Source organism: Penicillium rubens, assembly GCF_028828025.1.
Source record: "Penicillium rubens strain IBT 27055 chromosome Unknown utg000004l_segment0_segment0, whole genome shotgun sequence".
NCBI classification, from domain to species: Eukaryota; Fungi; Ascomycota; class Eurotiomycetes; order Eurotiales; family Aspergillaceae; genus Penicillium; species Penicillium rubens.
Genome location: NW_026890602.1, coordinates 1,282,461 through 1,307,834, shown reverse-complemented (window position 1 = coordinate 1,307,834; position 25,374 = coordinate 1,282,461). Strand labels below are relative to the sequence as shown.

Sequence of the window (25,374 nt, the reverse complement as noted above, 5' to 3'; positions counted from 1 at the left end):
CCGCAGATCCTTCCGGACCAGGAAAAGGGCCATCTGGTGTCGCTTGAGCTTGATTCAAGTCTAGCTTTCAAATTTTGTCTAACCATCCATCCCCAAGTACCTTGTCTTTACCGGGGAAAAACTCGAAGAGCCTCAATAACTCAACCCAAAACGCCGGCAATGAATTAATGAACCCTATACACAACTATATATACATACTCTAATCCTCGCAATTCCCCTCATCGCCTCACCTCAATTCACCTCTGCCCACCATGCCACCCTCCCGCTCCAGCATAACGAGCGACAGCCACGAGCGCCTCGAACCACGGCTCCTCCGCGCCGCAGAATCAAACGACATCGACTCCCTCAAAAAGACACTCGCCCTCGCGCAAGAGTACAACCAACTAAACGACAACTTCCTCCGCATCGGATTAATGCGCAGCGCCGAACGAGCCTGCGTCGCCGCAACAGAATACCTCCTCACCCTCGGCGCGAAAACAGACGTCCCCTCCAATCGCGCCTCACCACTCCTCCGCGCCGTCGAGCGCGACCACTACGAAATCGTCCGTCTCCTCCTCGACCACGGCGCATGTCCCAACTCCGCCGATAAAGAAGGCCGCACGGCCCTCATGACAGCAGCATGGAAGAACCACGCCGATATCCTGCACCTGCTCATCATGCGCGGCGCAGACGTGAAAAAGCGCGATCTGCGCCGTCGGAATGCCTTGCATAACCTCGCTGCCGATAAGGCTTGTCGATGGGGATGGGGGGATGAGGTTGTGGGGTTGTTGTTGAGGACGGAGTGTCCGATTGATGGGCCTGGGGGGCAAGATGAGCTTGGACGTACGCCGTTGCATTGGGCTTGCGCGACGGGGAATTGGAGGCTGGCGGAGATGTTGCTGACGAGGAATGCTGGGGAGGGGGAGGGGGAGGGGCGGACTGGACCAGCGGTGATCGACGCTGTTGAGCTGCGCGGGAAGACTGCGTTGCATGTTGCTACGGCTCATGACCGTGCGGATATCGTGCAGCTGCTGATTGCGCACAAGGCGGCTGTTAATGCTGCTAGTGATGGTGGCTGGACGCCGCTTCATAATGCATGTGATAAGGGGTGTGAGGAGATTGTGCGGATTTTGCTGAGCGAAGGCGCGCATATCAATGCGCAGCTTTTAAATGGAATTACGCCGCTGCATCTTGCTGCGCAGGGCGGTCATACCTCGGTTGTGCAGTGTCTTCTCGAGAGGCCTGATCTAAAGCGTCGGGTTAGGGATAATTTTGGCAGTACGCCGTTTTTGCGCGCGGCACAGTTCAAGCGGAAGGATATTGTGCTGTTGCTTGCGCCGTTTAACAATGTCGACAGTTTGTCTGATGATGTTAAGGAGGCTTGTTCGGCGTTCGATGCTACTGTTGTTGATTTTGGGAACTTTCATAATGAGAATCGGGTTAAGCGCATGTCGGTGTTTAATCTGCTTTATGGGAGGGATCAGGAGAATCCTAGAAAACAGGCTGTTACCACCTTGCCTCTTGATAGCCGTGTGACCGATTTCCGGTGGATTCACTTACCGGCGAACAATATGGCGTGGGTGGAAGCTCTGCTTACCAAGTCTTTTATTGAGGAGGGAGCCCATGATGTTGATGGGTTCAAGGGGCTGGAGAAGTCTTTTAACTATCAGCACCGGGGTCAGAGAACTCACTCGCACTTCATGCGGCCGTTGTGTCAGAATACGCCGCGAACGATGCTGCGCCGGTATGAAGAGGAGACTTCGGAGGAGCCTGTGTCTGATCATGGGCAGGTGAAGGCCATGGATACCGCTGCCCGCAAGCAAAAAGGCACAGGCGGCAAGCCTGACAAGGCGGACTCTTACTTCCACGATGAAGGGGCAGGGTCACATGGGAAAAAGAACAAAAACAACCAGAAGCGTGGCAATGGCAAGTCGGGCAGCGCACCGGGAACCCCCAAGCAGGAGACCAAAGGGAAGTCACCGTGGGGCCAGAGCGAGAAACCGTCGAGGTCATCAACTTTTTGCAAAGATCCTCACCCTCTGGTTTCGGCATGTAATGTCTGCGTGTTCATGCCGTATCTACACTTCGAGACCGCGGAGGGCAGGCAGAAGATGCAGGATGCAATCTCACGGGCGGAAACGCTGGATTTTGTATCCAATGGGATGAAGCGAAGGCGCACCAGAGACGAAATGCTCTTCGACGCACATCTATCCTCCTCATCGACCTCCCTCCATGTCCGCCGAACACTGGACCAGTTTTTTTACCCAAATATCGATACCCAAAGCCGTGATCAGGATCAAGTGGTGTACCGGTACCAAACAAAAAGCCCCGGGATGGGGGCAGAACCGAAGATATTCATGGTGGATCAACTGTGGATGTGGGTTCTAGGCACGAATCTGATTGTAACGGCCTTCCCGCAGAGATGGGACCAGCCCAAGAATGACCCTCTTAATGTGCTGGATGGGGTTATTGAGGTTATCAATTCCAAAACCCGAGACCCTGTCAAATCTGTCTATGATCTAGCCATGATAATCACCAATCGATGCTCGGGAGTCTTCGACCGCCACCGCTTGGGCGACGAGGAGTACCAGTTCCTAGATATGTTCGAGTCATCCATTGGTATAGCTACAGACAAAGAGACTGTGCTTTTTAACCAATTCAACCACGCCTCCGGACAGGCATCTGACTGGTTGAAAAGCCACCGGAAGCTGAACGGCTCCTTCAGCTCGCCGCCAAAGTCCTGCAATGGGACTGACGATAAAGACGAAAGCAGCAACTACTGCGATGAGGACGGCCAGCCACTGTTTGTGGACCGGCTCCTGGACATCGGGCAGGAAACCAATCTCCTGGCGGAGACAAAAGACATCCGAGACGAGCTGAACATGATCCGGACCGTGCTGGAGCATCAGAACAATGTACTTCTTGACTTCCAAGAAGTCATCTGCGAGACGTACCAAGGCCAGCACCGTTCACAGTTTGAGGTCAAGAAACGGTTCAAAGACCAGCAGCGCATGATCGACATGCATTTGAAGGATATCGACCGCATGGATAAGCAGGCTGAGCGAATCTACCACTCCATCACGGATCTACTCGATCTCAAACAGAAACATGCCAATGCCTTTGAAGCCCGCTTTGCGCGTGATCAGGCGGCTGGTACAACCCGCCAGAGCAAGACAATTATGGTCTTCACTATTGTTACTATTGTCTTCCTGCCATTATCGTTTATCGCCTCCATCTTCACGATCAACCTGAAAGAATTCGAGCACTTAAATCTCGGTTATGTGGCAAAGTATACATTTGGTATTGGATTCGCAATCTCCATCCCGCTTGTCTGGGTCGCTCTCACGGTTGATGATATTGGTGGTTTCTTCCGTGTGGGTAGTCGACGATGGCTGTCTAACCGGGGAAAGGTTCCTGCGAAAAGTGAACGGGGTGAGGAGACCCTCCAGGCGTTGGAGATGGAGAAAATGATAAGTTTGTCGCGAATGCGGAGGAGCATCGATGTTGGATACGGCGGTAGTCTGCTACCTGTTTCTACACGCGGCACGGGGGCGTCAAGGCGACCTGATCTCTATGTCGGAGGATTAGAAAATGGCACTGTGCGAAAAAGTTACGATCTGCGGTCTAGTCAGGACTACAGATCACGATAATATGATTTATGGCATGTAACGATCCGATATTTTGTCTTATAGTTTGTCATTTTGTGATCTTTGGGCAAAAGTTGGATATACCCGTTTTCTATATAGCGCTAAAAGTAATTGAAGTTCTGATGAGAAATGAGGAAAATTTGACGAGAATTGAAAAAGATTCCTATTAGTGAAGTGCGCCACCCCTAGGAGCCACAACAATTGCTGTCTAGCTTAGCTGCATCACATCTGAATACTCCCGGCTCCCACCTTTCCCATCCCCCAAGATCTCGGCGGGGTGATACACATTCAAAACGGCCATGGCGATCCACATCAACAGCGCATCAAAGATGTACATGAAGACCTCATGGGTCATGGTGTACCCATCGTAACCCTCTTCGTATTCGACCAAGCGGAACACAGACCGCACCAGAATCAGGAAGCTGACAATGTATAATCCGATCAGGATGGTGAACCAGTTGCGCTGTTTCCAGCCATCACCGCGGGTGCGGTCACGATCTGACTGTGATTTGGAGGTAGGTTGACGAGAGATGCGGAAGTGAAACACCGTTGTGACGATCACGAAGAAGCCGAAGAAGAGAAGCTGGACGACGAGGCCACCGATGGTTATGTTTGAGCCCATGTTACGCATGGAGCCTCCTGTGGACATGAGACCGCCGCCTAAGATGAGATGTGATTAGCTTATACATTCCTATTCCATAGCTGGGATATCATTTAATTTGTTGAAAGGGGCTTTACTTACCAGTACATTGTAAAAGAAATGAAAACACATCACCCGTCACGAAAATCTTCGTCATCCACTTTACTGGCACCATGCTCAGGGGCTCAGCCTGCAGGTAGGTCACTGTTCGCCCCAGGATCATATAGACTGAGGCCGCGTACAGCGGCGGTGCGAGCAGGATGAACAGGGACTGCATCGCATAAAGTGGGATTCCATAGAAGTTGTCATGCGATGCAGCTCGACAGATGTATCCTATGACCTGGACTGCACGAATTGAGAGTTAGTGGTGCCTCTATACGGTCGAGCATGTAAACAAGCAACTAAACATACATATTCCACCGATCACAAATGGAATGAAGTACCAGCATCGTGACTTGGTGAGCTGATAGCCGTGGTGGGCAGTTGTAGCGCTGAAGAGAATGATGAAGATGACAGCAGCGGGAAGAGAAGGATTGTACCCATATATATTGAGTTGGTCGGACATGTTGAGAGGATATGAGTGTTAGGAAGTTTTATTTCATTTATGCTAATTGGGGAAACAGGACTTTTATATCAACGTGGGCAAGAGCCATCGAGGGCCATCAGCATAGCCCATACTTAGCCTCTTCGAAACGGGGCTCCTCCGCGATCCACTATAAATTTTAGACGACCTTGTAATTGAATGGATTGATTCGAGCGTTATTCTTATCATTTGGGAAACGTCTGGGCTTTTACGCAGCTTAGACAGACCATGTGGGGGCTTTTCGGTCGAATTCGTTTCCGTCTCCGTTTCCGTATTCGTTTCCGCATCACCGTATCCGCACTCGCATAGGATTCAATGTTTCTCCCCATTTCAACTGTTATATCTGCTTGATAATGGGCCCAAGAAGATCACATCGGAAGTCGCGCAATGGCTGTCCACAATGCAAGGCACGAAAACTAAAAGTACGTCGAATATCCCCTGGGTTTTCAGCTTTTTCTGACCAGCGTAGTGTGATGAGCAATACCCATGTACAAACTGCACCAAACATGCAATTCAATGCTCATTTGTTGAGCGTGGTGTATCAACTCCGACTGGAACTCCATATACTCGGTCAGAGTCATTGGCGCCGCCTTACGTGCCGTCGCCATTGAACGTAGAGTCATATCCGGCAACCCCCGCCGGGAACTCGAGAGCTCTGGGTCACGAGCAGCCTAAGGCAGAGAGTAGATCTGGTCTACTACAATTTTTGGCCGACTCGCCAGGTGAAATCCCAGCTTTGGATACGGATGACTGGGCATCGGATCTTGAACTCATGCACCATTACTGCACCGTGACATGCAACGCTCTGACAATCCGCGAAGACGCACGACATATCTGGCGCGTTGTTGTCCCGGTGGAGGGATATTCCAATAAATATTTAATGCACGGGATCCTTGCTATTTCTGCTTTACATCGTGCCTATCTCTTCCCAACCCAGAAAGAGAATAACATCAAGGCGTCCTCCTATCACCAAGCAGCTGCGCTAAAAGAGTTTCGAGAGCTCATTTCCTCCCCAATCGACCCTAGCAACTGGCAGCCTGTTTTCTGCTTTGCTTCTATGATTACGCTATATATATGTGCCACGCGGATTAGACTGGGTGAGGACCGTTGGCCAGCTCCGATATCCAATATGGTGGAGCTCTTTTCCGCCGTCACGGGATTGCAGACTATCATGGAGCCGTGGCTACCCTCTCTGAGGAGAACGCAGCTGGCACCGATTGTAAACTGTGTCTGGATTGAAGATGAAACGCTCATTCCAAGGTGAGATTGGAGTCTTCGCAATCCCAGATCGGGGACATGATAATTGTTGAGCCGAACCGACTGACCCCTTCTCAGCCCAGCGAGCATGCAGCAATCACTGCTTCCTCCGGACATCCATGTTCGGATATCACAACTCCATCAGTTTATTGATGATTACCCATTCCCTCAAATGCAACAAACACAGCCGCGCCAGAACTTGACCGTCTCGGACGAACCACCGCGTCCTCACAACTACCGAACAGACTACAAGAAGTCACTGAAGTTTTTTGAGCACTCGACTCGGCAGATAGAGCTCGCAGGGCCCCACGTGGAGACTGGCATGGTTCTACTGTGGGCATACTCACTTTCCAAACAGTTCCGAGATGATATGGAGGCATGCCATCCTGCAGCTCTGGTCATGCTGGGTCATTGGTGTGTGCTTCTTCATACTATTAATGATTCCTGGCTCCTCAAAGGCACTTCACTTCAATTGTTAGAGGAAATTGAGATAAAGATTCATCCCAGCTTCAGGGAGTGGCTGGTATGGCCGAGAAGATGGGTCTTTGGGAAATGACCCCGATCTACCCTGTTTAATAATTTGAAGTTTGATGGGTAATATTGTTACAGAGACTTTGTTCTACAGGGCTTTGCAGCAAGAGCAAAACTGGTATATATTCCTCTCCATGTTGAGCAGCGATTAATTCATCCACGGTAAACAATTTCGAATCGCAGCAAATGAAACAATGGAACGGACATTCGAACTCCTCCTTTCCGATGTTGTCTTTCTCTCCTCAAACTAAGCTAACTACATCAGCTTCAAAGCTGCGCTTCCGAATACCACAATGACATGTCCACCAGCTCCACAAGCCCTCACAGCTCATGAGAGTCCTCCCCAATAGACAATGGACCCTTTTTGACCATTATAGTAAGGACCTCATATAGCACATCGGCGGCAGCCCTGTAGACAAGTCAGTCTTTATCATATCTTCCGCTCAAAGGGACCTACATCGTCGACAACTCTGCATTGGTATCGTATGCCGGCGCGACCTCAACGATATCTGCACCAATGAAGTTCAACCCGTCAAGACCACGGATGATTGTTCGCAGTTCGCGCGTGGACCACCCGCCAGTCTCTGGCGTGCCAGTAGCCGGTGCGACTGGATTGTATTCTTAGCAACAGAACAAGCCACAATAGACATCTCCAGAAAAGACCTACAAGCAGGATCCAGAGTATCAATGTCAATAGAGAGGTAAACTGGATTGTCAGTTCCGACGCGGTCTCGAATCTTCTTGATAATACCGTCCGTTCCTAAAACAATCGTGAGCACAAAAAGAAGCCAATCGGCAACCAATCGACAAGATAACATACCAATAACATCGATCTCTCTCGCCTCAACAATCTCAAACCCGCAGTACCCATCATTGTCATAATCTGAAGGACCAGACAGTGTCGTACGGATACCGGCATGAATATTAGTATCATTCCTCAACAATCCTTCCATCGCCGCATGGTAGAAGTATGTGCCGTGATTAATAGCTGCAACCTCACTAGGAGAGCCACCGAAGACCTTCGGTTTCCATGAGTCCCTAATCACGTCAGTTATTCGTCCATACTGTAATGCTAAGAGTGCTCACAAATGACTATCAAAATGAATCACCGTCACAGGCCCATATGCCTTATTGATACTCCGCAACAAGGGCAGTGTGATGGTATGATCACCACCGAGAGTAATAACACGAGGAAGGGTCTTGCCAGCACGTGAAAGACCCGGTTTATTCGCGTCAAGGTAAGGCTTACGCATCAGGATGCTGTTGTGTCCTTCTTCGATTTGCCGGATTGCCCAAGCGTTGTCGTATCTATGTGGGGGTTAGTCTCTTGTCTTTTGATCTCCCGTCGCAAGGTAAACATACGATGTAACAGGAACATCGCCACAATCCAAGATCCGCATATCGCTAGTAAACGGGTTCGCCTGCAAAGGCACATTGTAGCCACCGCTGAAGGCCAATCTTTGTGAGCTTCCGTCGTGCCATGTGAAAGCATCTCTGCTTTGTTGGGGTTGGTACGTACTACAGATTGAGGCGGCGAGAGCCTTGTCTGATACCGCTGGGTCCGAACCGGGCGCCGGGTCTGTAGGAGGTTCCGGTATCGAAGGGGGCACCTGTTTGGTAGAAGTGTGAATAGGGGATTTGTATGATCTTGCTGTAGACCGGCCGGTGTTGACTGACCTAGGAATGCGATGTCGTATTTCTCGGCGTCGCTGGCCAGACATGGGTAATAGGGCAGGCGGCCGAAAGTTGAGATCCCTGAGAATACGGAGTCGGCCTTGTTCGTTTAGTGAGATTGTTTCTCTTGAGTTGAGTTCAAAGGGGTCGTTCACCTGCGTGCCACCATCTCCTGGGAGTGTGTTGTACCAAAGTCCTTGGTGTGGACCAGCAAGCTGGGACTGCCCATGGTCACCATGGGCTGTGGCGAGAGCAGACAGGGCAAAAAAGCCGGCGATGGAGGCAATCATTGTGATTTCAAGACCTGGGTTTACGTATAGAAGAATTCGAAAGTATCGAAGTGAATACAAGTTGGTTGACTATGGTGGTAAAACGCAGGGCCTTCCATGATATATGTATGTCATTCCTTCTAAGATATTCCTTACACCCCAGTTTAATTCACCGTATACAGAGCAACAACCAGCGCCATACGATAGTAACCCTCTACCGTTACTGCCCCGATACAGACACGATTGACAAGAACTCGGCAATTCTTACTATCTGCACCCATCAGCTAAACATTGGAGTCAATCTTGAAAATACAATTGCCACCGCTAGGCAGCGTTTATCCCTCCCACTCCCAGTAACTTCCCTTTTGAGGAACTGATGGCAGGCTAATAACCGGTTGGTGGGGGATGTGGTGTCAAGGCTTGGCCACGACATACATACAGTATGCAAGAAAAAGCTATTCCATCCCAAAATGGAAGGCCGGGGGAGATGGGAACGGGAGATAAACAGTAGAGTTGGGGAAGATAGGGGATGTATTCTATTAGTATATGCGATGGCTTATCGGTCGGTCGTCATTGGTGGTTGTCGATCTATAAAAATCCAGCATCTGGTGGGTTGCTTGTCCGACAACGGAGGATAATACATATGTAGGGTCGCTGGTATAGCATATTGTAACAATATACTAAATGTAATGCTGGTTATAGTAGAACGGTTAAATAACAGTAGGACGGTTATTAAACGCGTCTGTGTTGCGAGACTTGGAGTGTAGCGGGAGACGTCGAACAAGACTTGTAAATCAATATACTCAACAATAATTCAATTCAATTCCTATCTACCAAGATCAATTTATGTATAGGTGAACTTATAGCCTAATCGAATATACTCTCCTTTAAATCCCATCCTCCAAAGTCTCATGTACATCCATGCGCTGGAAAGCCTTCTGCACCTCTGTGTCCCATCGACTGCGCGCAACAATAATCCACTCAAACACACCAACCAAATACAAAGCAATACACTGTCCAACCCACAGACCCTTAAGCCCCCAACCGTGAAACGCAAGCCAGATTCCCAATGGCAACGCGCCACAGTAATAACTCACCAAATTAACCAAGGCACCCACATGCTGCCGTCCCATTCCTCTCAGACTCCCCCCACAACTCCCATTAAGCCCATCGGCGATCTGGAAAAGCGCCACATACGGCAAGACCTCAGCTGTGAGACTCACAACACTCGAATCATTATTGAAGATCTTGGCAAATTGGTCTCTCGTGCCAATGAGAACAGCCAGCACAACACCGCCCAAAACCATGCTCAGAACGGCAGAGATATGTGCCGCCCGCGCCGCACCAGTATCGTCCCGTTTTCCTAGTAGGCTACCGACGCGGCCGGATGTCGCTACCCCAATTCCGAAAGGGATCGTATTGAGAACTTGATCGGCTGTCATAATAACACTCTGGGCAGCGAGTGAGACAGTACCCAGACGCCCGGCTGCTAAAGCGACGATCTCAAATGCCCACCATTCTGTTCCAACGTGCACAATGCCCAGAAGAGCGAGTCGTGCAAATGTGTGAAGGTTTTGGAATGCCTCGCAAGACCACCCGCCCCAACACTCTGAGCCGTTGATGAAGCGTGCGTAGAGAACTAGCAATGCAAATGAGAGCCAGTAGCAGAGGCCAGTTGCGAGAGGTGCGCCTAAAAGGCCGATTTCAAATGTGTAGCAGAATAGGAAGTTGAGACCGACGTTTAATGGTAATATAATCAGCAGCACGTATGTTCCAGCTCGCATGATTCCTATACAGTGGTCGTGGTTAGTCCTCGTACCCAAATGAATCCCGTTCTAAAACATGCCTTGAGCTTGGAGATACTTCTTCATAACCTCAAAATAAATATATCCCATACCTCCAGGAATCAAACAAGTCAAGAACCTCGCGCTATCATGCGAAAGTTGAGGATCCTGTCCAAGAAACAAAAACACCGGTTCTGAAAAAGCCCACAAGACAGCGACTGGTATATAAAAAAGACCCAAGACGAAGAAACCCCGCTGTAGCAGGATTCCCAAATCATGTTTATTAGAGCTTCCTGTGAACGAGGAGGAGGCGAGTGTATCCATAGCCGTGGTACCTCCCAAAGCGATCATCCACGCTGTAACCATCGCGAACATCTGGGAGAATGCACTCGCTGCGAGGTTCTCCGGCGATGAGCGACCGATGATCAAGACCGATACTGTTTGGAGGCTGTTTTGTAGTGTGTAGGCTATGATCACAGGAATTGAGTCTTTCAGCAAGATCCAGAACTCGTCGAGTATGAGAGGTCGTGAGAATGGGCCTTCATTTTCCTCGGAGTTGTTCCATGGTGGCCCACCTTCAATAGGCTTAGAGACGAGGGAAGTATATTCATTCGGTTGGTGGTTTGAGCCTCTGTTGCTGGAGGGGCCCGGCATGGTGATTGAATTGCAACAATATGTGCTTTTCGTGGTAGATCTGACTTTGCCTTCGATATCTCGGACTTTGGCCGGTTTGAGCAATTTGGCGATGTGATCGCTTTTAGAAGTAAGGGCACAGTAGGGTGTGGTTTTGTCCGCCTGTTAAGCAAGGGATTTGGAGGAAGCAAACACTCCTAGTCGGAAAATCGCTTTTGATTCGGAAAGAGCGAATTTTTCTGAAGGTTATGCTACGGCCGTGGAGTTTGTATATCAACGAATCTATCAGTGATACAGCAAATTGGCTGCCTGTGTATTCAACAATGGATACATAATACATATCTGGTATAAATGAGACAATAAAAGCAATATTTTCCATGAAATGTGTATTTTTGCTCCACTGCTATTCTTTTTTGGTCGAGTATCTCAAGTTCAAGTCCGATCTCGGACGCTGGGAAGACCTGGTGTATGGTATACAACAAGTGGGCGTGCTGGAGCCACGTTTCTGTGGCTTCAAAATTGGAGTATATGGATTTGAATAAGTCGGTCTACCTAGGTAGTCTTGATCTCCAACATTGGTCAAGATATTTCTGTTTATTGTTATCAATGATAAGAACGGGACCAGCCCTGAAGTCCATGGGTCTTCTCTAGTTGTTACCCCAAAGCGGAAGTTGACTAGAGAGAAAGATGCTCGTTGTCAGTGCGAAAGCGACTTTGATAGCGCTAAAAGGATGGTGTCACGCTAATGACTTTTCCTCCGCGGATATGTTATCGTCTACCCCAATGCTGATCATACATGTGGCAGTTGTGTGACTTGGGATAAACTAGGTGCACATCGAGTATGTCATAAAATATTTGAGACCATATTTGATGATAAATGATTTACTTTACGGAGTAGTGAGGGTGGTTATGGTGTTAGCAAATCCATATTGCTAGCCCTGGAGAGCCCATCGGTTCTTAACGTGGGGTACCCCAGACATTCCCCCAAGGTAGACACAACAGGTCTACATGGTTTTTAGAATTTAAACATCGGAGAATTGAGTTGTCACTCTGCGGCCAATGCCTAATTGCCTGTCGCCCTTATCTTTAGCTCTTATCATACTCTAGCTCTGTCACTTTGATAGTGGCGGGCTCTTTGCGGCAATGATAGTCCCGGCACTTATGGAATACCATTCTAAAGGGTCTATGCGCACAAAAGCCGAAGAAAGAAATGGTCAAATACTTCACTGTTTAATTGCGTGCCTCGTGAATAAAGATTATATGACTTTACCAAATAACTATTCGTAGAAACAATAAAATTGTCAAATTATACGATGCCGGGGCTTCAATACATAAAAGGCTCATTTACCCGCTGAAATAGGCTCAAATGTGCATTGTAAAATCCTATAGAACCTAATGTAGTGCTTATCAGCTAGGCCCTTGCATCAGGAGATTCTACCCTGGCAGCCAGGCCAGTAGACAGCCGAAGGGTATTTTCAACACATGCTGAGAGATAACCAGCTGCTCTACCTGGGTAGTATATATGTATTATATATCCCAGACCCAGATCGAGGTGTCAGGCAGGGCTTCAACAATCAATATCATACTTATATACCAGCATTGCCCTCTATACTCTTAGCTAAGCATTCAGATAAAAGAGCCCACAAGATGACATCTTGCGCAGAAGAAATTGATGGTAAACGCGAGGTTAGAGAAAAAGACACCAAAAACGATGACTCTGACACAACCCATACCCCTGTGGACCAGGGCACCGAAATTCTCTACATTGCAGCAGTCAACAAGAACGGAATCAGACTTCACCCTCAACCGACTGCAGACTCTCTAGATCCATTAAACTGGTCAAGCTTCCAGAAACATGGCATATTATCTATCGTTATGTTTAAGTAGGTACCGAATCAGCTCCGAGAATCTCTTTATTTTGCTTCACACTTGTCAGAAAATAAGACACCAACCAATCTACATGTCTTGCTGACATCTTGCTAACTACGCTCTGTTAGATATTTCCTATTCACATACCTCACGACCACCACAGTTCCCTCATTTACGGAGATTCAAGATCAATACTCGATCAACTATTCGCAAGTCAACTGGACAGTCGCCGTGCCGGCATTAGGGTTATCCGTCGGACCACTTATATGGTCATCGCTTGGTGACATCTACGGTCGAAGGGTGGTATTCTTAGTTGGAACAACCATATCACTGGTCTCAACCATCGGCGCTGCGGTAGCTGATACCTATTCGGGATATATGGCTGCTCGCTTCTTCCAAGGATTTGGGGTGAGCCCAGCTTCTATAGTCGGAATGGCAGTCGGTATGTCTCAATCATTCATCTTAAGACAAGATTCACATCTGACGTTTAGTTTGACAAAGTGAACGATCTGTTCTTTGATTATGAGCGTGGTCAGAAGCTTGGCTTGTGGGTTCTAGCACTTGATGCTGGTCTGCTTCTAGGTCCTACCTGTAAGTTTGTCCGGATATCTCAGGATACTGATGCGCAATATGCTGATGTGCAATATGCTGACATATACTTCCAGTCGGCGGCTTTTTGAACCTCGTGAGTGCCTCGTGGATAAATTGGTTCAACGCAATCCTCTTTGCATTATTGCTACTTCTCGAACTCTTCTTCATGCCAGAGACCCTTTACCCCCGTAACAAGATGCTTCAGCAAATGCCTTGGCTTGATGGCAGCATCGCTCTTCCCAGTGATATTGAAAAGCAAAGAGGGGATGACACGGCCACGTCCATGTCCCCCGCAAAAGCCTTATCATCAGAACTATGCCGGACAAAGAACCTACCTTTCATCAATTGGCGCCCTATCCCCGGCATGCGCCATCCCAAGCTGTGGGACTCAATCACTCGGTTTGTGTTGACATTTCAATTGCCCGCAGTAGTTATCGCAGTTGTCGGGTACTGTTTCGCCTGGTATTGGTGGGTTTTATCTGTTATCACGATGATACCGGCAGCTTATGCGACCTACACTCCTCTTATTCAGGGACTGTTGTTCCTCGGGCTGTTCCTTGGGACTCTACTCTCGGAGATTGGGTGTTCTGGGCGGTTAAGTGACTTCATTGTCGAGAAGTTGTCGAAAAGGAATGGAAATATCCGCGTTCCAGAGATGCGGTTGTGGTTGGCGTACCCGGCTATATTGATCACCACTGGTGTGTATGGTCTCCCAGACGATGTATGTTGAGCTGACTGACATGAATGTTTAATACAGTTGGGTTGGTTGTCTGGGGAATTAGTATCGACAAAAACTACCACTGGATAGTAGGCCAGGTGGCGTTCTTTCTGTGTGAGTGGTATTTTCCGGTATATATGTAACATTCGATGCAGAGCTGATAATCCTCTAGTTGCGGCTGGCATTCAGGTAGGCAATACTGTAACTACTAGCTACATTGTTGACTGCTACCCATTACAAACTACGAGCGTGGTCACTTTCTACGCCGTATTTCTGAACCTGAGTGCTTTTATCAATCCGGTACGTTGTCCAATCTTTCTTCCTGATAAGGTATGCTGATACAGATATGATACAGTTTTTCATCGCCTCCTGGCAAGAGTCTTCTGGTTGGACCTGGACATTCACTACCCAAGGACTTATTGTACTTGCTGGTGGGTGCGTGGGATTTGGAGTTCTGCATAAATTTGGGGCTTGGATGCGTGCAAAAGCACCGCAGCCTTCATGGGTCAATCCGGAGTTTGATATGGACCCTTGATCTGATGGTGGTCTGCTCTACGGAACCCTACATGTGAACAACTTAGTGTATCATTTATATCAGTCAAACACAACCCGCAACAAGCCCAGGCCTTTCTTCGTTCCGACTAATGGGTACTATTCACATGTATGAGAGCCCCCGGGGAGATACAGCTAGATTATGCAATTGAAAATTTGAGAAATGTTAAACGACAGGTGAAATAAAGACTTCGACTAATCCAGAATCGCACAAATTCGACCCGTCTTACTGCACAAGAACCTTGACAAACTCCCTCGCCTCACCCTCTTCAACATCGCTCCCTTCGGACTCCACCGGAGAGAAAGTCTTCTCATCGACGACCAAGGCCTCCTTTGCATTCTCCAAATCGCCATCCTCCACAAAGACCTCTTTTTTCCCAACCTCAGGATGCTGAACAATCTTTGGCAAAGTAACGTTCACATCATCCTCCAGCTTTGCCGAGATTTGATCAACAATAACAAAAGCTGGGGGAACACGAGTCCCAAGACGAACCTCGCGTTCAAATACACCGACGTGCTGACCCCGCTCTTCCATTACAAGAGCCTTGTGCAGATCCTCATTGACACCGGGCCGGTAAACAACACCCGCCAAATGCAGAACGGACTCGTCAGCCTCATAGTCAAGGCTGAGGTCGCCCTTCTTAGCTCCGGGCAGTGAGACATGCACAATATACTTGTCGGGGCAGTCGAAGACGTCAACGGAGGGCGCGAAGTCAACACCTTCTGCAGTGGGCCCGTTCATGAGGAAACCAAGTCCTGCACTGAGCTGGTGCAGGAACTCGAATGGAGTGCCGAAAGAAGGCCCGCCATGGTGTCTGTCACGGCCACCAGGGCCTCCTTTGTGGTAATTACCTTGTCTACGGGGGCCAAAACCAAAGAGCCCCGCGTTGTGGGGGTGACCGGGGAAGCTGTATGGATAAGTGTAGGGTCTGTGTCTCTACCATGTACATGCCCAGGGCCCCCGAAGGCGCCGGTTGCGTGGTAGTGATCATGGTCGTAACTGTGGAAATCATAAGGCCCAGCGTGAGGGCCATGGCCATGCTTCCCCTTGCCGCCCTTGCCGCGGAAAAGGTCTGGTCCATGGTGACCGGGACATCCATGGGCCTTGTTCTTGCACTTTCCGCTGTGGCCGTGGTGGCGGTGGTTGTCGGGAGAGTCAAAGTCCGATGCTGATGTTCCATCTTTCCCTATGTTATCACTGGGCTTTGTGGTCTTGCCTGATTGAGCAACCCCGGTTGTGTTGTTACTCTGCTGGGCGTTATCCCATGCACGACGTCCACGATGACCGTGGTGTCCACGGTGGCCGTCAGGAGCAAAGAAAGGATGGTTCTCTAGATTGCCGTTGACAAAATCCCGAGGATTGCTAGGTTGGTTGAGTCGGTGGATGGAAGCCATCTTGAATGTTAGATTGATGTAAAATATGTGACTTGCAAGAGAAAAAAAAAAGATGCTGGGAATATATGAAAAGCGAGAGAAGAAAAGTGAAGAAAAGTGGAAGATACCTTTTCTGCTACACATGCTGCTCTTTATAAATAATTCGTTATACACCCAGGCAGCTGTGTTGACCGTCATCCTGGAAGTATACGTACCACAGTCCTGTAGCCATGTGCATCATCACACCAATTCGACATCAGGGTTCAGGGCCGAAAATTGGGCCCGATGTAGCAATATATCGCTGATAACGATGCATTCGACCATTATGTCCGAAGCCACGAGGACCCCAAACTCGAAGAAGCAAATAAAGATACATCAATGGGGTGGAAGTATACAACGGAGCTAAAGAGGACAAGCCTGATTAGGGAATCGTCCCCTAAATCCGAGATTCTGACTCAGACCGGGGATGCGCCACATGGCATACACGTATGCGCCACATAACGCCACACAAGATGTGGCATAATTACGCACTGTTCGTTACCGCTTTTTCCACCGCCTTAAAAGTGAAGGCAGAATCTCCAGCCAGGATTATAATCTTTGATGCGAACGGACAGGAGGAGTACGATTAATCTCGTGCCATTTCCTTTACTATCGAGACGTATTCTAACCGGAACAGGCTCGACTCGGGGGTGTTTCCGCAGTGCTGGAGAAGCTTGGCCGTCCAAACCCTCGAACACGATGGCATCCGCGGACCCGTTGAAGACAACGCGAGAGAACAACCCGGGACCTTGTTGTAGGCTTTCTGCCTCGAAAACTAGGGTAGCACCAAAATCTCAAGCCGCTGGAATATCGGAAATCCTTGAAATAACTTGTGTATTACATTTAGATAATTCATGTGATTTTGCCAAGGCCTAGCTCAACCACATCATACGACACTCCCCTTGAACCCATAATATCTTTCTGTTCTCCCCTCTTCTTCACAAGTTATCTTCAAACCCACTTACAGCTGATAGACGTCTGTCTAAATCTTCAATTCCATGTGAACAGCATGTGCCTCAATGTCCCGATCGTTTCCGACGGCACGTGCAGTTCGTTCTCACCGACTGCTCCGAAGGGTTCCGCACGAGCTTGATAGACGGAGCAGGAACAACAGCTCTCAATTCCCAACATATTCACGGGAGCACGAGTATCCGATGAACTATGGATCCTGCGAAGTGGGCCAGTCCCAAGATCCGCTCCGGATATCTCCTTTCCTTGTCCTACCGACGATGAAGTCATCGATGTGTCAGAGGAGCAGTAAACCTTATGGGCACCAATGCCGCATTTAGATAGCAGGCGATGGTGCTGAAATGGGTTTGCTTTTAAACATATCACCTTTGATCTACTGACACTAGCACAGCTGAGTTAGTCCTGCATTGTCATGGAAACCCGGCCATTGACCGCGATGCTCCCTCTGGGGCGCCATGCGCTACGTATACGGAATCCCTTACCTTCAGTTGCCCACCGTCCTCATTCTACATACATATCGTCTTCTAGCATTGTTCCGACACTTCATACACCAGGCCGGAGATGTCTTGCAACGCAAGCTCAACAACCTGCGGCAGCTCAGGAGCCTGACGATAAAAGAGAACGAGTCCTCATCCTTGGATCTGGCTGGGGTGGATACACCCTCTCGCGGAGGCTTTCTCCAAAGACCTACGCACCGCTCATAATGTCACCTCGGTCATATTTTGTCTTCACTCCTCTCCTCACCAATACGGCCAGCGGATCCCTCGATTTCTCGAACATTGTCGAGCCCGTGCGCGATCCGCGCTCCAAAGTCAACTTCATCCAAGGAGCTGCACGTGCAGTTAACCTGAAAAAGAAGACCGTTCTTTGCGAAGCAACAGTCGTCAAGAGCGGTGTCACTGAGTCACCTCGCACGCTCGAAGAGCACCGAGGAACCGAGGAAGGCCCGGAGTCGAGGAATCAGCAGCCGATGCAACCATATCTTGAATGGGAGCAGGGTGAAATGTTCGAAGTACCCTACGATAAGCTTGTCATTGCCGTAGGCGCCGTCAGCCGAACGTTTGGAACACCGGGGGTGCGGGAGAATGCGATGTTCTTCAAAGACATCGGGGACGCGAAAAGGGTCAAGCGGCGCATCCGAGAATGCTTCGAGCTCGCCGTCCTGCCGTCGACTACCACAGAGATGCGAAAGTGGCTGCTGAGCTTCGCTATTGTCGGCGCTGGTCCAACCGGTATTGAGCTTGCGGGCTCGCTGCGCGACTTCATCTACTCCGATCTGATGGCGCTATACCCGAGTCTGAGTGGAATCCCGAAGATCACATTGTACGATGTTGCGCCCAAGGTGCTTTCGATGTTCGACGAGTCGCTTTCACGGTATGCGATGGAGACTATGAAGCGCGAGGGTATTGATATCAAGACGTCCCACCATGTCAAAAGTTTGCGCTGGGGCGCGCCTGGTGCACCTCCGCCATACCATATGGATCCCAAGCGCTGTCTGACTCTTACAACCGAAGAAGATGGCGAGCTGGGCGTTGGCATGTGTGTGTGGGTAACGGGCAATGCCATGCCCAAGTTCATCACCGAATCGCTTGATTCAGTTGACGAACTCCCCACAGACTCAGTCCATAACATCGAGGGCTCATCATCTGCACCGGCAGATGCCGAAAAAGCGTCGTGGACATTCAAGAAGGCTCCCAAAAATGGCCCCCTCCTCGTCGACGGGTATCTACGCGTACAGCTGCAAAATGAAAAAGGCCAGACCGCTGTTCTCCGGGATGTGTTCGCGTTGGGTGACAATGCCATGCCGGAGAACGGTGCTCCACCTGCAACGGCACAGGCCACAAGCCAAGAAGCGAAGTGGCTAGCTGATCGTTTGAACAAAAATGACGTCGGCAAGACCCCGCCGTTCTCTTTCCGTGACCTGGGCACGATGGCGTACATCGGTAACGAACGCGCATTGATGCAAATACCCCACAACGGTGATCGTGGTGCGAGAAACTTGCTGCCAGAAGGTATCAAGGGACGTACTGCGTCACTCATTTGGAAGACGGCGTACATCAGCATGTCCATCAGCTGGCGCAACAAACTGCGTGTGGCTTTCAGGTGGATGTTGAATAGGTTCTTTGGTCGGGATATTTCGCGGTTTTGAAGATGGTATGGACAGAGATTATGTCTTAATACTGTCTAGGCAGAATGCATGCGAGAATAAAATATCTACGTTCTAACCCTGAAAGTCTAGCGCATTTTACATAGACTGTGTGACTATGGATCAAATGCTCAGCCAACTTCAAGAATTCACACGAGGAAGCCCGGTTCGATTTGGTTACGAACCTACTAGACCTCAACAATGTTGGTATCTGTGAGCAGGTCAAGCACCGAGTTGCAACGGTACCGTCTCCCTACACTGTCTTGAGGGCTACGGGAGATGGTAGTTCAGAGGGTCGGGGAGAGGAAGAAGAGAAGAGGAAGAGGGGAGGCCTTTTATACCCCGCGTACCTTCCTGAGATGGACACTCTCCAACGGAATTCCAACGCACCTTCCCTGGCCACCAATGTCATGTTACCTAGGTACTTCCTTCCTTTTCAACTGTGCAAAATAAAAATCTGACTATCATTGATCAATGCTATTTATTTCAAAAGTGGATAAAGAACCTAGGAAACCCGAGCCAACTACTTTGTATCCAAAGCTCAAGTAAATCTATATCCCAGTTAGTGCGACAGCCCGGAACCAGAGAACGAGATACCTAGGTACGTACCTCATAACATAAGGACAGATGCTCAGCCCACCAGAAGAAGTCCAAATAGCCTGCTCACGAACCGGCGTACCAGTCCGAGCAGCATTGATCATCAACTTGTCATTGATAAATATACCAACATGAACAACATCGTTCTCGCAATCACCACCAGTAGCCCAAAACAAGAGATCACCCGCCTTCGCCTCCGCACGGGGATACCGCTTGCCCAAGTTGGAGTGATACTGGTCCTGCGAGACACGGGGGATAGTCTTGTGCAATGCCTGGCAGATAGCATACTGCGTCAGACCGGAGCAGTCAAAGCCACCGCCAGAAGGACCCTTGCAACCACCTCCGCCCCAGACGTATGGGAGGCCCTTCTCCTTCTGGGCTGCAGCGACGATGGCCTCTCCGGTGCCGGTGCTGCCTCCACTGTTGTCCCCGCCACTGCTGCATTTGGTCGTCACGTAGTTGCTGGTGCCGGTTTGCACGTAGTAGTCGGCTACATAGCAACCGTCGGATGTCTTGTCCCAGAGGTTGTCGCCGAAGATTGATTCTCCGGCGGTTTGGCAGGTGACTGTGACATCCTGGGCCTTTTTGTATGACTTGACGACCGCATGGGTTGTCCCAGGACCGGAGCGGCAGTTGACGCTGTCGCCGGTGATGGGGTAGGCGCTGACCACTGTTATAGCGGTAGTGAGGGAGAATGCGACGAGGGAAATGAAATGCATGACGTGATGCAAAGTTCTTGTTTCCTGTGGCTTGGAAGGACCGAGTTGAAGAAACTGCATCCGGATAGCGATGGACATCAAAGCATTTATAGAGAACCAGTCACACTATGCTACAAAGGCATCTATCCCTCATTTGCTCCACTATTCGTGTTCAATGGGCTAATCGTCGATTCATATTGTTCTTGCAGCAGGAACCGAGTCTTCACTCGTATTCCAGCCTCTGATCGTCGCTGTGAAACTCACGTTATAGACCCCAACGAACGGATATCTTTAAGATTGTTCATAAAAATAACAAACTCAAGAGATCAACTAGGCACTAGCGGGATATTTTGTTGATCCTTCTCGTAAGTTCGTGTTCCTGAGTCCATACTTCCATTGAGGCCACTAACAACACGGGGAACACGAGAAGTACTATTTATAGCGTATGCAACCATACTTCAGCCCCCAAATCCCAAGGGGAAGAAAAGGCATTGCATACACATGTACCGGGCAATGCTTGGCACTCGAGACCTTTCCCTTTCGGTAATAGTGCTTACCTCTTACCTCTTGCCGCTTTTTGACCACTGAGTAAAATTGAGATTGAAGCCAGTCGTTTTGGATTTCTATTTGTGGAGTACAGCCACCCCAGTGGGATAAACTGGAAGCCCTAACTCCCAGTCACTCTGACAGGGCCAACCGCCCGTGGGATAGGCTAGCGGCTCCCCAACAGCCTCCGCACACGTTCTGCAGCTCAAATGCTCAGCATTGGACATCCCCAAAGCGGAGAGACCGGCGGGCAGACGTGCATCTTGTCAGCGTAGGCCGTATCGTAAAATGCCAGGGTCCAATCAATGGTGTTCAGCTCTCTGTATTGCTGTATCGGCCTTTCTAGAAATTTACATATACCTATGTACCTAGGTACAATGCTTAGGATCAATGGATACTCCGGTATGCCGGTATGTTGCATCTAATCCGACAATTTTTTTACCTCCTTCCTCTCTCTCAGTCTCTCTCTCTCCTTCTCTATAAGTTCCATTAAAAATTGTTGGGCTCTACAGTGTGGGGACGAAAGAAGCAGAGAGGGGAGAGTGGTATTGGGAGGGAAGGAAGCTCCCAACAACTATATAACTAGCTACTAAGGGCTCGTGCCTAGGGCATCAGACATACATAACAAAAATGCTGGCCTATTCCGTGAATTAACGCCCAGGTTGTTATATCGTACAATATTAAGCGCAGGAACTTGATAAAATCCATAGTTACGGTAGGCATTTCCATCATAATTTTAGACTTCTAGCAAATTAAAAACTCACGTTTCTTGTATCCACGGACGTGATCAGTGAATCGACCTGATACATCTCCTATCACACGGTAGATTTCACCTTCGCGACGGAGTACTACCGGTATCATTTGGTGTCCGGACAGAAGACAAATGAGGTCTCCTTTCTGAGCCTCATTTGTAACATAAGCACTTGCAATATCCCTGTATGCCTTCTTTTGTCCCTTTGCCCTTTCCCCCCAATTGAACCTCTTGGTTCTTCGCCTCCTTTCAAAAACACAAATAGACCGTCCAGTGACACGGCGTGCAAAATCTTCCAAGTCGGATGTCCTTTCCCGGCTAAATTTACGGCGACCATCAACCGCTACATGTGCGGATGGTGATGTGGCCATCGACCGACAAGGCAGCTCAGGAAAACCGTCGATATCAAAACTTCTGAGGAATTCGCGGTATTCCGAGATTTGGTTTGATGCCGACTCCGCGTCGCTGTCGTCTTGGAATTTTTGAAAAGCCGCAGGAAGACAAGTGGGATGATGCACTTTCAAGACCTGTCCAAGGACTGTACCGTCCGTCTTCAAGGCCAGACGGCTTCCATGGTCCACGAAAGAAATCTTTTTCCCCCTTTGACCGACTCCTGAAATCTGGTCGGGTAATTTGGGTATACACGGCGTTTTGTACGGTGTCCCAACAAAGGGACACCATGAAGGCAATCTCTTCTGCCATTCCGTCCTGCTGGAGATTTGGCGAGTTCGTATAGTTAGAATATACAAGTCTTGTGTTTCCTCTATGAGTCCTGCAAAAATGCGCGGAATCACCACTTCTTTGTCTTCCTCGTAGTTAATCATAATCCTTCCATGTAACCGGTTCTCGAACAAATGCTTGAATGCAAACAAGTTATCACGGGGATCCGAGCATTCACGGTCCAAAAACATGTCGAGGAATTCCCGAAATGAAAATTGGTTTCTTCCCCCGTCGGGGGGTAAAATCGTGAGGTTTCGCTCCGGAATTACAGCCGGTGTGTAGAGTGTTTGTTGTGTGCCGGACATATCAAGATGGATATCAGCCATGGAACATAACTCTCTTGCGGCTTTCAAGACACTGTCGTATGACTCCTCTCCCATGCCACAACGCAGTTTCAAGCAACCGGGGCGACTAGACCTCATCTCTTGGATAATCCATGCACGGCTCCAGTACTTTCGAGAAAAAAGGTTTTGGAGACAATTTGCGGGATCCAGGCTGCAATATACCAGTGGAAGATTCTCCTTGTGCTCAATGAGCTTATCGACCAAGTCATTACTGCCTTCACCCAACCAGGATATGACATTTTCAGCCTTTCCATAGATCTCATGCATCAAATCGACCTGGTGTTGCTTCTCTTCCGGGTTGCTTTGGCTGATACACAAATAGTCCACCCAAATGGTCAAATCCATACTTGGTCTTCTAAGACAGGATAGCGCAGCATGTAATTCATCGGAGATCATGAAAGGCTGAGAATTGAAGAGCACGGGCTTTTGCTGCCTCTGTTCCCCCCAACAGTATGACAGTGCATGGTAAGGATACGGAGGCGGAAGTGTCGTCGAGCTGAGAGAACACTCGATTTGAGAACCCGCCACTCCTTGTTTAAGTGTGACAAGTCGTATCTCATTTTCCATAATTCTTCCATAGTTGAAATGCGGGTTCCAGAGTTCTGGGGGTGCATCCGGACGATCTGAACGATCTGGAGGAACGGTGTTGTTCTGGTCTCTCTCGGTCGAGACAACTGACCAGGGCCTTTTGCGACATTGGTCCATTTTACCGATTGGAGCAGGTATTGAATATTTATATTCCCAAATATAATAGAATTTTGAATATCACCAGATGGCAATGTATGGACAAGATAAGAGACTTTGATGTGGAAACTGGATTAGGTTGGAGACGGGACTTGGGCTTTCTAGATTTATAAGGGGCGTATCCTGTTGTCAGCTCACTGTTATTGGAGCCACGTTACAATTTCCCCTCCAAGGATTTCATGTATGGTGAAAAGATGGTGGCTTGTTTGCGCGCAGGCAACAGTTCTCCTTTGCAGGTAGGCGGAGCAAATCCACTGTCAAGGAGAGTTGGTCCATTCAAGAGCGCTGGATGAATCACGGGCAGATGGGCCCTAGAGCTGTCAGTTCCCATTTACAAGACTGAAGTCTCACAGTTGCGTTCCCCCCATGCTATGGCCTATTGCAATGCGTGTTGAAAAGCCCAGTGAATTTCCATCAATAATCGTGCCAAGCCCACCAACACCTCCAGCTAATGAACAAAGCCAAGGTACGAAGCCAAGGCACCTGGAGATTCAACATTATAAGTTCAAACATCCTTATCTACCGACCTTTTCTTTGATCAAACAATATACTGGCAGGGGTTCGGAATGTAGAGGAACACCCTAGTATTTCTAATTTGCCTGGTGCATTCCGCGATACCCCATTTGCCAGAAGGGAAAAAGCGGGGAGAAACGCATGAAGAACCGGAGGTTGCCAGCATCAAACATTCAGCTCCGAAAGTCAACCAACTGCATTGATTTCCACTTCATCATCGTTATCATCTTCATCTCCAACTCCCAGCCTCAAAATGTCAACATCCAAAATCTTCCCAGTCTACAAAGTGAAACTGAAACTAGCAATCCAAGACCCAGACATGCCATCACCCAGATACCACACCATCCTCTTCGTCCAAACAAACGCACAAACTCCAGGCAGCGGCATCAAGCACCACGTCACCGGTGACATTGTCACAGGCATGCACTACGAGGCAGCAGAATACCACGACCCAGAAACAGACGAGAATTTCTTCTCAAAGGAACTCATCGGACACACCAGGGCTCTTAACTATCCCAAAAATTGGAATGATATTCTCAAGTCCATCCCGGCGCCACCGAAGCAGAAGGCTTTCAACAAAGTAACGATGAGGACGGAGCCCGTCAAGAGTTGGGATCCTGTGGCATTTTACGAGCCTGGAGAGCCTCGTCGCCCGTTGGTTAAATGCACAGAGTGGATTGAGGATCAGGCTATTCCGACTTTGATTAATGCGGGCTTGATTCAATGAAGGCATGAGCGTACACCGGAGCCTGTGGAGGGGGTGTCAGGGATTATTCACGGGTTCTCTTTAAATGAGATTGTTATTAGCGAGGAGAAGCCGACGTTAGCGGCGACGAGTATGCATATGATCATGTTGGCACATTCCTCAGCGAGTGAGAGGACGGAGGTTGAATGGAGGGAGATTCTGGAGAGAGTCGAGCTGAGGGTTAGCCGTCCCGCATAAGACCTTTCAGTCTTTCACGGGTGGAGTCTGATATGTCCAGTCTCTATTATATCTTTGTAGCGTCGAAAACAATGTCGCTATGGTCGTCTTCATTTGAACTCTGCCGCTTTTGTTCCGAGAAAGAGTGCGCATCGAAGCCTCGTTTCTAAGGCAGCCTGCAACTAACACATCATTCATTGGCCTCTTCGTCAGGGACTCTGTCTGGTAAAATGGATTAATTAATATGTTACCGAAATGGATAGTAGTGAGCGCGGGGTATCCTA

General features: G+C 49.0%; 11 protein-coding genes across 11 annotated transcripts; 5 read left to right on the top strand and 6 right to left on the bottom strand.

Moving 5' to 3' along the window:
* Positions 1–251: 251 nt before the first annotated feature.
* Positions 252–3,629, top strand: N7525_010454 (ankyrin repeat protein; the record flags this gene model as incomplete). Its single annotated transcript, XM_002561567.1, has 1 exon — positions 252–3,629. One exon carries the CDS (start codon positions 252–254, stop codon positions 3,627–3,629), a length of 3,378 nt encoding a protein of 1,125 aa, XP_002561613.1.
* A 205-nt stretch (positions 3,630–3,834) lies between these two features.
* N7525_010453 (RTA1 domain-containing protein) lies at positions 3,835–4,831 on the bottom strand (the record flags this gene model as incomplete). The annotated part of the gene is made up of 3 exons (XM_002561568.1): positions 3,835–4,286; positions 4,369–4,611; positions 4,678–4,831. 3 exons carry the CDS (start codon positions 4,829–4,831, stop codon positions 3,835–3,837), a joined length of 849 nt encoding a protein of 282 aa, XP_002561614.1.
* Positions 4,832–5,202: 371 nt separating this feature from the next.
* On the top strand, positions 5,203–6,662 carry N7525_010452 (Zn(II)2Cys6 transcription factor domain-containing protein; the record flags this gene model as incomplete). The annotated part of the gene is made up of 3 exons (XM_061215104.1): positions 5,203–5,271; positions 5,319–6,109; positions 6,185–6,662. 3 exons carry the CDS (start codon positions 5,203–5,205, stop codon positions 6,660–6,662), a joined length of 1,338 nt encoding a protein of 445 aa, XP_061067616.1.
* Positions 6,663–6,958: 296 nt separating this feature from the next.
* Positions 6,959–8,601, bottom strand: N7525_010451 (agmatinase; the record flags this gene model as incomplete). The annotated part of the gene is made up of 6 exons (XM_061215103.1): positions 6,959–7,046; positions 7,095–7,245; positions 7,305–7,397; positions 7,458–7,675; positions 7,724–7,945; positions 8,000–8,601. The coding sequence occupies 6 exons, from the start codon at positions 8,599–8,601 to the stop codon at positions 6,959–6,961; spliced, it is 1,374 nt and encodes a 457-aa protein (XP_061067615.1).
* An 866-nt stretch (positions 8,602–9,467) lies between these two features.
* N7525_010450 (MATE family efflux transporter) lies at positions 9,468–11,018 on the bottom strand (the record flags this gene model as incomplete). The annotated part of the gene is made up of 2 exons (XM_061215102.1): positions 9,468–10,369; positions 10,478–11,018. 2 exons carry the CDS (start codon positions 11,016–11,018, stop codon positions 9,468–9,470), a joined length of 1,443 nt encoding a protein of 480 aa, XP_061067614.1.
* A 1,626-nt stretch (positions 11,019–12,644) lies between these two features.
* On the top strand, positions 12,645–14,710 carry N7525_010449 (uncharacterized protein; the record flags this gene model as incomplete). Its single annotated transcript, XM_061215101.1, has 7 exons — positions 12,645–12,880; positions 12,995–13,308; positions 13,368–13,457; positions 13,532–14,155; positions 14,215–14,289; positions 14,348–14,475; positions 14,531–14,710. 7 exons carry the CDS (start codon positions 12,645–12,647, stop codon positions 14,708–14,710), a joined length of 1,647 nt encoding a protein of 548 aa, XP_061067613.1.
* Positions 14,711–14,953: 243 nt separating this feature from the next.
* N7525_010448 (Hsp20/alpha crystallin family protein) lies at positions 14,954–16,122 on the bottom strand (the record flags this gene model as incomplete). The annotated part of the gene is made up of 2 exons (XM_061215100.1): positions 14,954–15,635; positions 15,680–16,122. 2 exons carry the CDS (start codon positions 16,120–16,122, stop codon positions 14,954–14,956), a joined length of 1,125 nt encoding a protein of 374 aa, XP_061067612.1.
* A 1,399-nt stretch (positions 16,123–17,521) lies between these two features.
* Positions 17,522–19,258, top strand: N7525_010447 (putative pyridine nucleotide-disulfide oxidoreductase; the record flags this gene model as incomplete). The annotated part of the gene is made up of 1 exon (XM_002561681.2): positions 17,522–19,258. The coding sequence occupies one exon, from the start codon at positions 17,522–17,524 to the stop codon at positions 19,256–19,258; it is 1,737 nt and encodes a 578-aa protein (XP_002561727.2).
* Positions 19,259–19,796: 538 nt separating this feature from the next.
* Positions 19,797–20,571, bottom strand: N7525_010446 (C40 family peptidase; the record flags this gene model as incomplete). Its single annotated transcript, XM_002561680.1, has 2 exons — positions 19,797–19,806; positions 19,865–20,571. The coding sequence occupies 2 exons, from the start codon at positions 20,569–20,571 to the stop codon at positions 19,797–19,799; spliced, it is 717 nt and encodes a 238-aa protein (XP_002561726.1).
* A 1,269-nt stretch (positions 20,572–21,840) lies between these two features.
* Positions 21,841–23,616, bottom strand: N7525_010445 (HET domain-containing protein; the record flags this gene model as incomplete). The annotated part of the gene is made up of 1 exon (XM_061215099.1): positions 21,841–23,616. One exon carries the CDS (start codon positions 23,614–23,616, stop codon positions 21,841–21,843), a length of 1,776 nt encoding a protein of 591 aa, XP_061067611.1.
* An 805-nt stretch (positions 23,617–24,421) lies between these two features.
* Positions 24,422–24,895, top strand: N7525_010444 (uncharacterized protein; the record flags this gene model as incomplete). Its single annotated transcript, XM_002561678.1, has 1 exon — positions 24,422–24,895. The coding sequence occupies one exon, from the start codon at positions 24,422–24,424 to the stop codon at positions 24,893–24,895; it is 474 nt and encodes a 157-aa protein (XP_002561724.1).
* Positions 24,896–25,374: the final 479 nt, after the last annotated feature.